Raw genomic sequence first — 15,976 nt, forward strand, 5'->3', positions numbered from 1 at the left:
AGATTTAAAAAATCAGTCAGTTCATCTGTCTATCTGCCCATTCTCTGGTTTCTTACCTCCATGGTTTCTGATGAGAAAACTGCTGTTAATCTTATTGAGGAATCTGATTTTAAGTATTTGTGGTTTCCTTTAGGTGATTGAACACATTTTTAAAGTTGATACATAATGAATTGTACAAATTTCTGGGGTACTCATTGAGCACATTTAAGTCAGTTGCTTTAACATCTTTGTTTAGTGGACTTTTATTTATATGTGAATATAGTTATTGCCTGTAGGAATAATTAATTGATACTTTGACTAGTAATTCCAGTGTCTGGGCCTCCTCAAGGTTGGTTTTGTCAAATTCTTATTTTCCTAAGAATTGTCCATACTTTCCTCTTTCGTGTATTTTATATGTTTTTGTTGAGAACTAGACATTCTAGGTATATTTTTTCTTGTACATGGCTGGAGCTGCCTGTGACTTTTCCAAACAATTATTGCAACATGTGTATTACTTACTGTACGTGGTCACTGATGTTTGTTTCATTATCTGTGTGGTCAGTCAGTGATCTGACAAAGGTTTCCTTAAATACCTGGCTCCAAAAAGAAAAAAGGCATCTTGTCTCTAAGTCTTCCAATATAGATCCTGCTGGGGGAAGCTTCTGCCACCAAGAGGGTCAAAACCAATGCACGTATCTGGGCCAGGCACTCGGTATCACCACACCAACCAGAACATACAATCCCCAGTTCTTAGAGAACAGGTCCTCACTGTGTGTCCTGGCACCAGCCAGCTTCTCCAGGAATTCAGGCTGCTGTCTCCTCAACAGAGGGGTGAAGGAGTGAGGGTGGTAGTTGATTTGCACACAGTGCTTACTAATAAAAAGCAGCAACTTCTCCCTTCATCAAACACTCCCCTGATTGTTATAAGTGTCCCATCAGGTTCCAGAGTTCCAAAGTAGTTTATTCCAGTCTTTCATTCCAGCTTACTGGTTGCTTCTGTTAGAGGGACTGAGCCCTGGAGCTGCCTACTCTATTTTGTGACATCATTCCCACTTATTTTTAAAACATCCTGCATGTAAACCAGTTCAGCCTGGCCCCTGTTTTATATTATTAATTCAGCACACATAAAAGATCAAAATATATTAAAGATGTCATGGTGTTATAAAAAGCATGGGATTTAGAGCCAAACAAATCTGTATTTTCATCCTAACTCTCTGGTATGGCCTTGAGTAAATCACTGAACCTGTAAGCTTTATCTGTAAAATAGCTTTCATAGGAATATTTGATAAGGAATGTAAAAATGTAATTGGAAATGCCAGTGTTATACCAACATTAGTTGATACTCCTGTTTGCTCATCAACTGCTAAGTATTCAGTACCACACATCTTATTAGATGCATTATGTACACATTCCCAGCAACAGTTTTGTAAAGTAAGTATTTTCTGGTTTTGTTGGTTTATTGAAAGAAGATGAAACTAAAGCTTAGAGATGTCTTAACAATTTTCCTGGAGTATAATTAGGCGTCAAACCCAAGGCTGCTTGACTCAATCCCTTGCTGAGAGCCATTGTACCACACTGCATCTTATCTGAGTTATAGTATCTGATTTCACTGTCTCTTTTTCTTTCTTTAGGAGTCACATGCCATAGGAAAAAAGCCTGAAAATTCAGCAGACATGATTGAAGAAGGGGAGCTTATCCTATCTGTGAATATCTTGTACCCTGTTATATTTCATAAGGTAAGTAGTAAAACCGTTTGGATTTCATGGATAATAGTAACTTTTGTATAAGTGTTTAATTATTTGAAGAGGCATGTCCCTATGCTTACATTAAAAAATAAATGCTCTGAGCATGGTGACTCATGCCTGTAATCTTAGCACTTTGGGAGGCCAAGGTCGGAGGATCACTTGAGGCCAGGAGTTTGAGACCCATCTGGGTAACATAGTGAGACCTTGTCTCTACTAAAAATCAAAAAAATTAGCTAGGCATGGTGGTGCATATCTGTAGTCCCAACTGCTTGAGAAGCTGAGGTGGGAGGATCACTTGAGCCTAGGAATTCAAGGTTGCAAGCGAGCTATGATTGCACCACTAAACTTCAGCCTAGGAGACAGAGAGAGACTTCGTCTAATAAATGCAAGCATATGCTGCCTATCTGACATTTTCTTTTTAGAGTTGACAATCTGTAATCTTGTGTTATCTGTTCTAATAAGGAATATTGGAAATAAGGTCAAATTTCTTTTTTTTTTTTTTTTTTTTGTAGTTTTTAGTAGAGACGGGGTTTCACCGTGTTAGCCAGGATGGTCTCGATCTCCTGACCTCGTGATCCGCCCGTCTCGGCCTCCCAAAGTGCTGGGATTACAGGCTTGAGCCACCGCGCCCGGCCAGGGTCAAATTTCAAACAGTCTTTCGATCCAATAGGATTACAGCTGTAGTATTGAAATATATGCCTGATTTCTGCACTAGAAGCAACTGAAAGTATATGTAAATCCATAATGATTCTAATTCTACAAATTCTTGAGAGATTTTTGCAGAATAGGTGGCTAACGGAGGAATGGAGTGACCTATGTTCACTAATTTAGAATACTTGGGAAGTTATTGAACTAACCAGAGATGACTCTTTGATGAAAATACAGAACGTTATTAAGTCAAGGGTATCCAAGACTCTTTTAGGAGAAAGAACTCTTTCCTAGCCCAGAGTGTATATATTCTTGATTCCTTAAATAGATGTGTCATAAATTCTGATGAGTTGTCATTGAAATATTAATATATATAAATTGCACTTATGAATAAATAGGCTTTTACGAAGCATTTGGGATGTAGTTAGTACTAATTATCTTATTTAATGAAGATCTCAAATTGCTGGCCAGGTGTAATGGGCCACACCTATATCCTCAGCACCTTTGGAAGGCTGAGGTGGGCTGATCACTTGAGCTCAGGAGTTCAAGACCAGCCTGGGCAATGTGGCAAAACCTCATCTCTACAAAAAATACAAAAACTATCTAGGTGTGGCGGTTTGTGCCTGTAGTCCCACCTACTAGGGAGGATTGCTTGAGCCTGGGAGGTCCAGGCTGCAGTGAGCCAAGATCATGCCATGGCACTCCAGCCTAGGTGACAAAATGAGACTCTGTTTCCCACCGTCACCCCCTTCCCCCCAAAAAAGATCCCAAATGACCAATCATAAAAACAAACCAAACCAAAGTAATGCATCTGGGTTTACAACCTTAGGTTGCAGTATAGATTGCCTGACCTCAATGAATGAAGTAACTTTTAGGAAATTTTAAGACAGTCTTGCTAAATGAGGTTATTTTCCGGTGACTGTTAATGCTCATGTCAGTTTGGTATCATCTTGATTATAAGCTTTAGTTTAAACCAGAAAATTTCCATGGCTAAGTATGTCGGTTGTACCCATGGGATTTTTGTTTGTTTGTTTGTTTTTGAGACAGGGCCTTGCTCCATTGCCTAGGTTGGAGTGCAGCGGTACAATCGCAGCTCACTGCAGCTTTGCTCGAGCAATCCTCCTGCCTCAGCCTCCCAAGTAGCTAGGACTACAAGCATGTATCACAAAGCCCAGCTAACTTTTAAATTTTTTGTAGAGATGGGGTTTTTCTATGTTGCCCAGGTTGATCTTGAACTTCTAAGCTCAAGCAATCCTTCTGCTTCGGCCTCCCAAAGTGTTGGGATTACAGGCATGAGCCACTGTGCTTGGCCATTCCATTCTATTCTGATTTATGGAGGTGACTGAGTGATGACATGGAGAGGCTATAATGCCTTTGAAAGAAGATTTTTATTACATTTCCTTAGAGAAGGGCGCATACCATGTAGGGCCACAGGAAGAAGCACCATTCTCAGTCAGGAGGCTGAAAGGGGAGAGGGGAAGGCATAGACTACAGTTTTTATTGGGATTTCTGTGGGAAAGACAAGGTAGGGAAGAGTAAACAGTTTAGGATTGGCTAGTTTGAATAATTCCAGTAGGTTTGGGGGCAGAGGGGCTGTCCCTTGTAGCCTGGTGCTGGGCCCTGGGTGGATTGAGGTTGAGGGAATACCAGGTTGAGGGAAATAGTGGCTTGGTGTGTGATAAAGGAGGTGGTTTCAGAGTAGCTCTGGATCACAGGGGAGCCACTCTGAATTTTGGCCATTAGTTTGGCCTTATAATTATTGGATGTGAAAATACAGAACATCAAGTTATGAGGACAATTTAAACTTAAGAAAACTGACTGGGCACAGTGGCTCACGCCTGTAATCCCAGCACTTTGGGAGGCCGAGGCAGGCAGATCTTGAGGTCAGGAGATCGAGACCATCCTGGCTAACATGGTGAAACCCCGTATCTACTAATAACACAAAAAATTAATCGGGCATGGTGGCAGGCGCCTGTAGTCTCAGTTACTCAGGAGGCTAAGGCAGGAGAATGGTGTGAACCCAGGAGGTGGAGCTTGCAGTGAGCCAAGATTGTGCTACTGCAGTCCAGCCTGTGCGACAGAGCAAGACCCCATCTCAAAAAAAAAAAAAAAAAAAAAAACCTTAAGAAAATCAGCAATTGACCGGGTGCGGTGGCTCAAGCCTGTAATCCCAGCACTTTGGGAGGCCGAGATGGGCGGATCACGAGGTCAGGAGATCGAGACCATCCTGGCTAATACGGTGAAACCCCATCTCTACTTAAAAAAAAAAATACAAAAAGAACTAGCCGGACGAGGTGGCGGGCACCTGTAGTCCCAGCTACTCGGGAAGCTGAGGCGGGAGAATGGCATAAACCCGGGAGGCGGAGCTTGCAGTGAGCTGAGATCCGGCCACGGCACTCCAGCCTGGGCGACAGAGCGAGACTGCATCTCAAAAAAAAAAAAAAAGAAAGAAAAGAAATCAGCAATTTAGTTTTGTTCCAGTCACGACAGGATTTGTAGTTTTATTGCTTTGTCTCTAAATGAACACTTATTTATTCTTTGACTTTTAGCACAAAGAACACAAACCATACCAAACAATGCTGGTGTTGGGCAGTCAAAAGCTCACAGAACTGAGGGATTCAATTCGCTGTGTCAGTGACCTCCAGATTGGTGGTGAATTCAGCAACACTCCTGACCAAGCCCCTGAGCACATCAGCAAAGTAAGGTGATTTCCTCCCATAAAACAAAAGGAAATAGCAACCTAAGAAAATAGTGATTACTCTAGCAGGTTCATAAATGTCCCAGTAAATCCTTTTCTTCTCCTGTGGGATTCCATCAAGCTACTACACTATCTCATTCTTTCTCTTTATCACTGGAACTTTTCCGAAGAGGAGGCCAGACTCTGTTTTGATTTCTTCATCTCTCATTTGTTTCTAAACTATTGTATGGAGACTTTTCCATCTGGGCTAATAGTGACCACCTAATTTTCTAAGCAGTTGGTCACTTTTCCATTTTTATATAACTTGACCTCAGTGTAGCATATGACTTTGCTGTTCATTCACTCTTTTTTTTTTTTTTTTTTTTTTTTTTTTTTTTTTTTTTTTGAGACAGAGTCTCGCTCTGTCACCCAGGCTGGAGTGCAGTGGCCAGATCTCAGCTCACTGCAAGCTCTGCCTCCCGGGCTCACGCCATTCTCCTGCCTCAGCCTCCCGAGTAGCTGGGACTACAGGCGCCGCCACCTCGCCCGGCTAGTTTTTTGTATTTTTAGTAGAGACGGGGTTTCACCGTGTTAGCCAGGATGGTCTCGATCTCCTGACCTCGTGATCCGCCCGTCTCGGCCTCCCAAAGTGCTGGGATTACAGGCTTGAGCCACCGCGCCCGGCTATTCACTCTTGTTTTAAGCTCTGTCAGCATTGCGATCTGTCATAATTGCCCCCAGCAAAAGGCTGGAGTCGACCTGAGAGCCTTAATAGTTAGCACCCATTCTTTGCCTTTCGCTGCCCAAGGACCAGTACCAAACAAGGAGAGACCATATGAAGTTGGTCCTTGCTGGTGTTTCCCCAATGTGTTGCTCTCAAAAGGAAAGAGAAGTCCTGCATACCCCCTGGATAAGGATGGAAAGGAGCAGTGTGGTAGACTGGCTACCGGCAATGTTTTAAGAAAGGATCGTTTACCTAATAAAGCAGGAGGGCCTTGATCCCTTCCACATTTCATCATAGGGCAGGATTGAACTACACCTACTACAACTCTGGCAGAGGGCCTCAGGTTTACAGGGCCATTTCAGGGGAGGGATAGCATCTCCTAGAGATAAGTAAAAAGATATTTGGAACAACAAGGATGGAGACAGTGTTTGGACAGGAACCAATACAATCTCCTTTTTTTCTGGTTCCTGTTCCACGAGCCACATAAGTGTTGGTATAACTTAGGTTTAATGTTAGCTTTTTTTTTTCTCCTTAGGCTGACATATAAGACCTTTTATAATGATGATTCTCAAATTAACTTTCTCTACTATTCACTTGCTGCCTTTACGCCTTATTCATCCATAGTGAATTTGTGTATTTTCATCAGTGTACCATACTTTTTCATGTTTCTGAGTATTTGAACATGGTAGGAAGCCCTTTCCTTCCTTCCATCCATTTTGTGAGTTCATTCTCAGATTTCTAAACCTAGCTCAAAACTCACCAATTACATACAAGTTTTCTTGACTCCTTTTTTTTTACCCTGCCACCTTTTCATTTGTCCTTTGTGGTATATATTTCAGTATGCTGATGCAGTGTAATATGTGTGTCTGCCCCACAGGCTGACTGTATTCCAGTTTTTGGTAACTAGTGTGGAGACTAGCATCATGGCTCACATGTAGATTTCACTTAAGTACCTGTTGAGTTATGCTAAAAATGGTTTTTAGATATTTAGGTTCTTCAGGGTTGCCATCTCAGTGCTTTTGGAGAGAAATAATAGGATAAAAAGAAAAGTAGAATTTCAAAACTTTATGTGAACTAGGAAATAAGAGATTTTTAAATTTTATTTTATTTTATTTGTTATTTTTTAGATGGGGCTCTGTTGCCCAGGCTGGGGTACAATGATGCAATCTCAGCTCACTGCAACCTTCACCTCCCAGTTCCAAGTGATTCTCGTGCTTCAGCCTTCCAAGTAGCTGGGATTACAGGTGGCCCCACTGCACCCAGCTAATTTTTGTATTTTTAGTAGAAATGGGGTTTCACCATGTTGGCCAGGCTAGGCTCGAACTCCTGACCTCAGGTGATCCACCTGCTAAAGTGCTGGGATTACAGGCATGAGCCACTATGGCCCGGCTAATTTTTGTATTTTTAGTAGAGACGGTGTTTTAGCATGTTGGCCAGGATGGTCCGAACTACCGACCTCAGGTGATCCACCCGCCTCAGCCTCCTAAAGTGCTGGGATTACAAGGCGTGAGCCACTGCGCCTGGCCAAGATTCATCTTTTCTTTAAAGCAGCAGTGGCAATCTTCTGCAAAGTTAATCTTGTCAAAAAAAAAAAAAAAAAAAAAACATAAGATATAACTGTTAAATAATAAGATCAATCTAAGAAGAAAAATCTGAATTTATCCTCTTCATTCCGACCATCTGAACATTGCTCAAAGCAATTTGAGTCAGATCTGGGAATCAGTCTTACCTTCAGGAAGCCCTGGATAATGTTTGTCTGTTTGTTTTTTGATCAAGTCCAGTCTGGGCAACAACTCACTGTGTTGCCCAGGAGAAGGTTTTAATCAGGCTTTGTGAATTTACTTGGTCTGTACATTGGTGCTGATACCTTCAGAAGTTTTCTAAGCAGGGATTAAATAACCCATAATTGTATTTTAAAATATTTACATATCTACTGTTATATTGATTCTGTCTCTTCTATTTTTTTTTCGAGACAGGGTTTTGCTCTTGTTCCCAGGCTGGAGTGCAATGGCGTGGTCTTGGCTCACAGCAACCTCTGCCTCTTGGGTTCAAGCGATTCTCCTGCTTCAGCCCCCTGAGTAACTGGGATTACAGGCGTGCACAACCATGCCCAGCTATTTTTGTATTTTTAGTAGAGATGGAGTTTCTCCATGTTGGTCAGGCTGGTCTCGAACTCCCGACCTCAGGTGATCTGCCCACGTAGGCCTCCCAAAGTGCTGGGATTACAGACGTGAGCCACTATGCCGGCCAGGGAAGTTTATTAGTGGATGACTTTTGATTTAAATGGAAAACATTCTTGTTCTTTTAGAGTTCACCTTGTAATTAATAATTATGCCAAAAGATATTAAGTTGCTTAAATCACCTAAGATGAGGTTTTATGGAAGTGTTTTGTAAAACACAATTATATATGTTAAACTTCATTTTGTTTCCAAAATAAGTCAATAGTTATTTATTTAGAACCTTTATTTCAGACCCTGCTTACCTCTTTGAGGGTGTAGAAGTATATTAAGTGGCAGATTTTGTATTGGAGCAGCTAGTCGTATGACGTTAAGTGCATTATACATTTTAATCTCCATAACAACCAATGAGAAAGGTAAAGGCTTTACTCACATTTTACATGGGAGAACAGAGGGTGAGTGAGATTTAGTGACTGGTCCAAGAAGAAACAAGACAGCCAGTCTTGCAAGAGTGTCTGATGCGAACACAAGATGATCTGTAAGTGGGGGAATGAAGACAAGAAAGAAAAATGGAAGCTTGAAAGAAGTAGGAGAAAAAATAAAATATTAGGGTAAAATTATTTTAGAACCTGAAGCATATATCTCCTATACATAAATTGCTTTTGGCCTTCACCACAATCCTGTAAGACATCGTGGCATATACTATTATTCTCATTTCACAGATGAGAAAACAGGTCTGAAAAGTGATTGCTACATACCAGAATCACAAAGCTAGTAAGTGGTAGGTTAAGGAAAAGAACTCAGGTCTTCTGACCCTCATCCAGGGGTCTAAAGAGATGGTGAAGGACCAGTTTAACAGAGTGCTTCTCAACTCTGGTTGCATGTTTTTTTCTAGAGAGTTTTGGAAAAATACTGATCCCCAAAGATTCTTTTTTTTTTTTTTTTTTTTTTTTTTTTTGAGAAGGAGTCTCACTCTGTCACCCAGGCTGGAGTGCAGTGGCCAGATCTCAGCTCACTGCAAACTCCGCCTCCCGGGTTTACGCCATTCTCCTGCCTCAGCCTCCCGAGTAGCTCGGACTACAGGCGCCCGCCACCTCGCCCGGCTAGTTTTTTGTATTTTTTTTAGTAGAGACGGGGTTTCACCGTGTTAGCCAGGATGGTCTCGATCTCCTGACCTCGTGATCCGCCCGCCTCGGCCTCCCAAAGTGCTGGGATTACAGGCTTGAGCCACCGCGCCCGGCCCAAAGATTCTTAATGAATGAGTCCGAGTTGACATTTGGTGTTTGGTTTTTTGTGATTTGATTTTGCAGTCAGGATTGAGAGCCACTGCTTTGACGGAAGCTGTGGTAGAATGAGTTAAGAAACCTTGAAGGTTCCCACCAGTTGTGGTACAACTGTGGTACCTGGGGCAAGATTGCTTGAGTAAAAATAGAAATTCAGATTCTGTCTGCCTAAGAGTTACTGAAAATGTAAAGAGAGAATTTTTGTAAAAACATTGCAAATACAAAAAAAATGCCAGAAAAATGTAACTTGATGATCATTGTTATCACTGGGGAAACATTAAAGATAGGACTTTGTTTAGTTTTTAGTTCTAGTATCCAACACGACTTACTGCTGTGTATTCATATGATAAAATAATGATGTTTATTTGATTTCTAATTGGGTTTCTTTCATGAATCTCAGGAGAATATACACATTTGAATCAAACGTAGTGATTAAAACAGCAGTAGGGTAAAATTGAAAGTAGTAGCAGTTTTTGTAACATGTATTAGTGTGATTTTATGATACATAAATTTTGAATTAATAGTTAGAGCAATTTCATAATTGTTAATAGTTGACTTTCTCTCAATACCATCTGTTTTCTTGTAGGACCTATACAAATCAGCCTTCTTTTATTTTGAAGGAACATTTTATAATGATAAAAGATACCCGGAATGCAGAGATTTGAGCAGGTATAGTTTCCAAAAATCTTCTCAAAGTCTTTCCTATTTCTAGTTATCAAAGTAGTGTTATCTCCACAAATCCTATTATTGGCCTATTAAGGACCTTTGCCAAGGAATTATTGATCTTGTCTTGAGCATTACATACATCCAAAAAAAAAATTAGCCAGGTACAGTAGTCCCAGCCACTCCAGAGGCTGCGGCAGGAGAATCTTTTGAGGCCAAGAGTTCAAGGCTGTATAGCATGCTATAATCTCACCTGTGAATACCCACTACTCTCCAGCCTGGGTAATATAGCAAGACTCTGTCTCTAAAAAAAATAATAATAATAAATTAAATCCCATTAACACGCATTATTAGTCTCTGGCCTTTACATATAAGTAATAGTGGTAAATTAACCTGTCACTGTTTTTTCTGCCTATCTAGTATATACTATTGTGCTAGGTGATGGTGATATGTATGTTGCTTAAGTACATAATATAGGAAAAATCTATATCTAAGCTCATTTTAATGAGACCATACTTTCATTATCAATGTCTAAGCAATTAGAGTATATAAGTATACATATTATTGTTGCCTTTTAAGAAAAAAAAAAAAAGTGTCGTTCTGTCATCGTACAGTGGCACGATCTTGGCTTTCACTGCAACCTGTGCCTCCTGGGTCAAGCCATTCTCGTGCCTCAGCCTACCAAGTAGCAGGGACTACAGGTGTGTGCCATCATGCCTGGCTAATTTTTGTATTTTTAGTAGAGACAGGATTTCAACATGTTGACCAGACTGGTCTTGAACTCCTGGCCTCAAGTAAGCCGCCTATATCAGCCTCCCAAAGTGCTACATTACAGGTGTGAGCCACAATGCCCAGCCTATTATAGCCATTTTTAATCTGTATTCTAACCCAACAGTTCAAACCTATTGGTTTCAGCATTTTTTTGGTTTTTTTTTTTTGGTTTTTTTGAGACAGTTTTGCTCTTGTTGCCAAGGCTGGAGTGCAGTGGTGCGATTTCGGCTCAATGCAACCTCCACCTCCCGGGTTAAAGCGATTCTCCTGCCTCAGCCTCCCGAGTAGCTGGGATTACAGGCATGTGTACCACCACACCCAACTCATTTTGTATTTTTAGTAGAGATGGGGTTTCCCCATGTTGGTCAGGCTGGAATCAAACTCCCGACCTCAAGTGATGCGCCCACCTCGGCCTCCCCAAGTGCTGGGATTACAGGTGTGAGCCACCGTGCCCAGCCTTGCATTTCTTTATACTGTAAATAATTGAAGACTCCAATGAGCTTCTGCTTTTGTGGGTTATAACTATCAATATTTATGATATTAAACATTGAAACTAAGAAATATTTGAAATATTAAATCTCATTACATACTAACATTTTGTGAAAAATATTTTTCAAAACTCAATAATGAGTGACATTGTTACACATTTTTGCATTTAAGCTAAAGTGATACACATCATGTAACCTGCGGAAAACTGATCCCTTATGAAAATTCAGCATTCCTAATCTCAACATGTATCGAACATTTTGGTCTTCATCTCAAGATGGCAACTGTCCAGTTAGTTGGGTGAGCTAGGTTAATGTGAATTACTGCAATCACAAACTGTTTTCTGTAGTTTTTAAGTTTTTGTGGAAAAATGATATATCCTTGCCTTTCCCCCCCTTAGAACTATCATTGAGTGGTCAGAGTCCCATGACAGAGGATATGGAAAGTTTCAGACTGCTAGAATGGAAGATTTCACCTTCAATGACTTGTGTATTAAACTGGGTTTTCCTTACTTATACTGTCATCAGGGAGACTGTGAACACGTCATTGTCATTACTGACATAAGGTAGGTTACTTTTTTTTTCTTTATTTCAGAGTACAAAAGCAGAGATAGTTTTTTTAAAAATAAGAGGAGTAAAAGTAATGATCATTGCAACTTGACTTGGAAGCAGCAAAAATGCTGTCTTCTTTCCATGCAAAGACCAACTCTTTCCATCCATTTGCATCCTCTATTGTTCATTATTTTGGAAAATCTATAAGAAATACTTTACTATTAGAAGGTTAAAAATCTGTTAATAATTTAAAAAGTATCTCCATTTTGTATTAAACAGCTGTTATTCAGGTAGTAGTTATCCATTTATAGATAACATTGCAACTTTGTTTTTAGGTTTCTCTTTTTGCCAAAATTTGAAGGAGATAAAAGGGAATTGGAGGAAGAGTAATTCTAATATTTGACAAATGTGAAGTCTTAATGCTTTGACAAAGATTTAAATTGGGAAGGAGCTAAGATAGTCTAAAATGAGATTTGGGGATGAGTTATAAATTTAAACAGCTAATAGCTCTTATTCCATGAATAAGGCTATTCATTTCCTCTTTATTTAGGAAATCTGTTTAAGAAGGAATACTATGTACGAATAAACCCTGCTCCAGTGCTGGTTTGATTCCTTATGAGAGACCATTTAAAACTTTTTTGTGGAACAATAATGTACCTGTGTTTGACCAGTAATTAGAAACTAGTAATTACTGGTATTAATTAGTAATTTATTATACCAGTAATAGAAACAGATGCCTGCCACGTGCAGTGGCTCACGCCTATAGTCCCAACACTTTGGGGAACTGAAGTGGGCAGATTGAGCCCAGGAGTTCGAGACCAGCCTGAACACCACAGTGAAACCCTCTCTACAAAAAATACAAAAATTAGCTGAGCATGGTGGTGTGTGCCTGGAATCCCAGCTCCTCAGGCTAAAACATGAGGATTGCTTGAGAGCAGGAGGTCAAGGCTGCAGTGAGCTATGATCATGCCACTGCATTCCAGCCTGGGTGACAGAGTGCGACCTTGTCTCAAAAAAAAAAAAAAAAAAGGAAAGAAATGGATGCTTTCAGAAAGTCCCTGCTTCTATTTTTGGTCTTACTGACTCATCTCCAAAATTTTATATCTCATGCACTCCATCTCCGGAAACTACCAGAAGATGTAAAAGTGCTTCACAGAAAGTGTACACCATGAACACGAAAGACATGGAATGCAACACAGAATAGGCAGAATAGGTCAAATAGACATAAAAGGGATTCTCAGAATGATGGAAAAGTGAAATCCCAGTGTGAGAGCTTTGTACCAGATCTGGAGATTTGATCCAGGGTCTGGAGCCAGTAGCATATAAAACTCAGGAAGGATGTCTGGGGGGAAAAATAAACTGGTTGACTCCTGGTTGTTCACTGTTCTGTCAGAAGATAGGTGACTGAATTCGTGACAGGTACATTGAAAATTAAGCAAATGGGCCAGGTGTGGTGGCTCACGCCTGTAATCCCAGCACTTTGGGAGGACAAGGCGGGTGGATCACAAGGTCAGGAGATTGAGGCTATCCTGGCTAACATGGTGAAACCCTGTCTCTACTAAAAAAAAAAAAAAGTTAGCCGGGCATGGTAGCAGGCGCCTGTAGTCCCAGCTACCCGGGAGGCTGAGGCAGGAGAATGGTGTGAACCCAGGAGGCGGAGCTTGCAGTGAGCTGAGATTGCGCCACTGCACTCCAGCCTGGACAGCAAGACTCCGTCTCAAAAAAAAAAAGAAAAAAAAAATTAAGCAAATGTAAATGGGAGAGAATTAATAGATTAATAGCTAGAAAACAAAATGTTGTCCCATAAATGTCAACTATGTGGCTTAGGTAGAAGTAGCACTAATTCGTCATGAATTAAATATCTGTTTAACCAAAATTATGGTAGTTCTGTGGGGAGAAGTTGAGGAGGTAAATTATAAACAAACAATTAAGAATGGAAAACAGTTGCCCCTAGGGAAGAAGAATGGGGAGGCAAGAGTCAGAAGCGTATATAAACCTTGGATTTATATGACTTTTAAAATTATAGACAGTACATTTATGTCTTTGATGTTATTAAAATTTTATATCAGCAGCCTGGGCACAGTGGCTCATGCATGTAATCCCAGCACTTTGGGAGGCCAAGGTGGCCAGATTACTTGCAGTCAGGAGTTCGAGACCAGCCTGGCCAACATGGCGAAATCCTGTCTCTAAAAATACAAAAGTTAGCTGGCTGTGGTGATGGACATCTGTAGTCCCAGCTACTTGGGAGAGTGAGGCACGAGAATCACTTGAATCCGGGAAGCGAAGGTTGCAGTGAGCCAAGATTGTGCCACTGTACTCCAGCCTGGGCGACAGAGCAAGACTGTATCAAAAGAAAAAAAAAAAGTTATATAAGCTGTTCTGCCTGCTCTTCCTTTCAAATGTGGGAAAATATACTAGCCTTGTAATAAACATAAGATGGAAGGCAACCCCCAGTTCTCTCTGGTGGCTTTATTTTCCATACATTTCTTTTCTTTTCTTTTTCTTTTTTTTTTTTTTTGAGACAGAGTTTTGCTCTGTTGCCCAGGCTGGAATGCAGTGGCATGATCTCAGTTCAGTGCAACCTCCATCTCCCGGGTTCAAGCAATTCTTGTGCCTCAGCCTCCCAAGTAGCTGGGATTACAGGTGCGTGCCACCTTGTCTGGCAAATTTTTGAATTATTTTTTTTTTTGAGACCGAGTTTTGCTCTTGCTGCCCAGGCTGGAGTGCAGTGGCACGATCTCGGCTTACCGCAACCTCTGCCTCCCAGGTTCAGGTGATTCTTTTGCCTCAGCCTCCTGAGTAGCTGGGATTACAGGCATGTGCCACCACGCCCAGCTAATTTTGTATTTTTAGTAGAGATGGGGTTTCTACTCAATCTGTTGGTCAGGCTGGTCTTGAACTCCCGACCTCGGGTGATCCGCCCGCCTCAGCCTCCCAAAGTGCTGGGATTACAGGTGTGAGTCACTGTGCCAAGCCTAATTTTTGTATTTTTAGTAGAGAAGGGGTTTCACCATGTTGGCCAGGCTGGTGTCGAACTCCTGACCTCAGGTGATCTGCCCACGTCAGCCTCCCAAAGTGCTGGGATTACAGGCATGAGCCACCGCTCCTGGCCTTTTCCATACATTTCTTATAGTGTAGGCCTGTTTCTATAAACAGTGTGATTCCAAGGCTGAAGGATAAAAACATGACCCTTAAACTCATGGTAACTTCTTGATACAGTGATCAACAAAAGAAACATGATCTGTTTGAATGTTAAAGAAAAAGCAATTTACACTTTTTTTTTTCTTGAGAAGGAGGTGTCACTCTGTTGCTCAGGCTGGAGTGCAGTGGCAAAATCATGTCTCAGTGCAGCCTCGGCCTCCTGGGCTGAAACAGTCCTCTTCCCTCAGTCTTTCCCATAGCTGAGATTATAGGCATATGCCACCATGCGTGGCCAATTTTTTTATTTTTTGTAGAGACAAGGTCTCACGCTGTTTCCCAGGCTGGTCTTAAACTCCTGAGCTCAAGCGATCCTCCTGCCTTGGCCTCCCAAAGTGCTGGGATTGCAGGCGTGAGCCACCACGTCTGCCCTTTTGTTTTTTTAAACAGTTTACATTTATTAAGAGTATGCAATGTAGGGCTTTTTAAAAGGCAATTTAGAGAAGTCATTTTTATCTTACAGGTGGATTTAATCATTCAGTGCCATTCCATAATACCAATTATCAAAAGGTTAATTATTTTCTGATGGTGAAAGTTTTAATTAAAAAAATGGTATTTTAGAATTGTTAGAGACCTTTAGAACAATTCTGTGTAGTCCTTTCATCTTTCAGAATAATCTGAAGTCTGTCATGATTTACAGGATTTACCCAAAGCCATGGAGCTGATTAGTGGCAGAGTAGAGATTGACTTCAATTTTTTTTTTTTTTAATAAAAGTTATGAAACTTCTTAAAGGTTTCACAATTCTGACACTTAAAACTAAGATTCTACCAATTCATATTATGCCAGGAGTCAGAATTAGATTTTAATAAAGGAGACATTAGAAAAACAAGAGCCACATTGTAACAACCAGTTAATCTAGGTAAAATATTACTGAGTAGCTTTGCCCAAATTGTTTCATTATACAGTACTAAATGTTAGCCAGGTGTGGTGGCTCACACCTGTAATCCCAGCACCTTGGGAGGCTGAGGTGGGAGGATTGCTTGAGGCCAGGAGTTTGAGACCAGCCTGGACAACATAGTGAGACCCTGTCTCTACAAAAATTTTAAAAATTATCTGGGTGTGGTGGTGCATGC

General features: G+C 40.9%; 1 protein-coding gene across 3 annotated transcripts in view; it reads left to right on the forward strand.

The window, feature by feature from the left end:
- The window catches only part of SNAPC3 (small nuclear RNA activating complex polypeptide 3), a 39,314-nt gene that overhangs the window by 17,601 nt on the left and 5,737 nt on the right, over positions 1–15,976 (forward strand). For 2 of the 3 annotated variants that reach the window (XR_746995.2, XM_010355016.2), the window contains exons 4-7: positions 1,611–1,715; positions 4,922–5,071; positions 9,820–9,902; positions 11,554–11,718. Coding sequence is in view for 1 of the 3 variants with exons in the window: in XM_010355016.2 (XP_010353318.1) it covers positions 1,611–1,715; positions 4,922–5,071; positions 9,820–9,902; positions 11,554–11,718 (503 nt within the window). In the remaining 2 variants the exon portion in view is untranslated. Of the gene's footprint in view, positions 1–1,610; positions 1,716–4,921; positions 5,072–9,819; positions 9,903–11,327; positions 11,454–11,553; positions 11,719–15,976 lie in introns of those variants that run through there. The other variant, XR_004053919.1, reaches the window with a different exon arrangement.

This window comes from Rhinopithecus roxellana, chromosome 16 (genome assembly GCF_007565055.1).
Source record: "Rhinopithecus roxellana isolate Shanxi Qingling chromosome 16, ASM756505v1, whole genome shotgun sequence".
Classification (NCBI taxonomy): Eukaryota; Metazoa; Chordata; class Mammalia; order Primates; family Cercopithecidae; genus Rhinopithecus; species Rhinopithecus roxellana.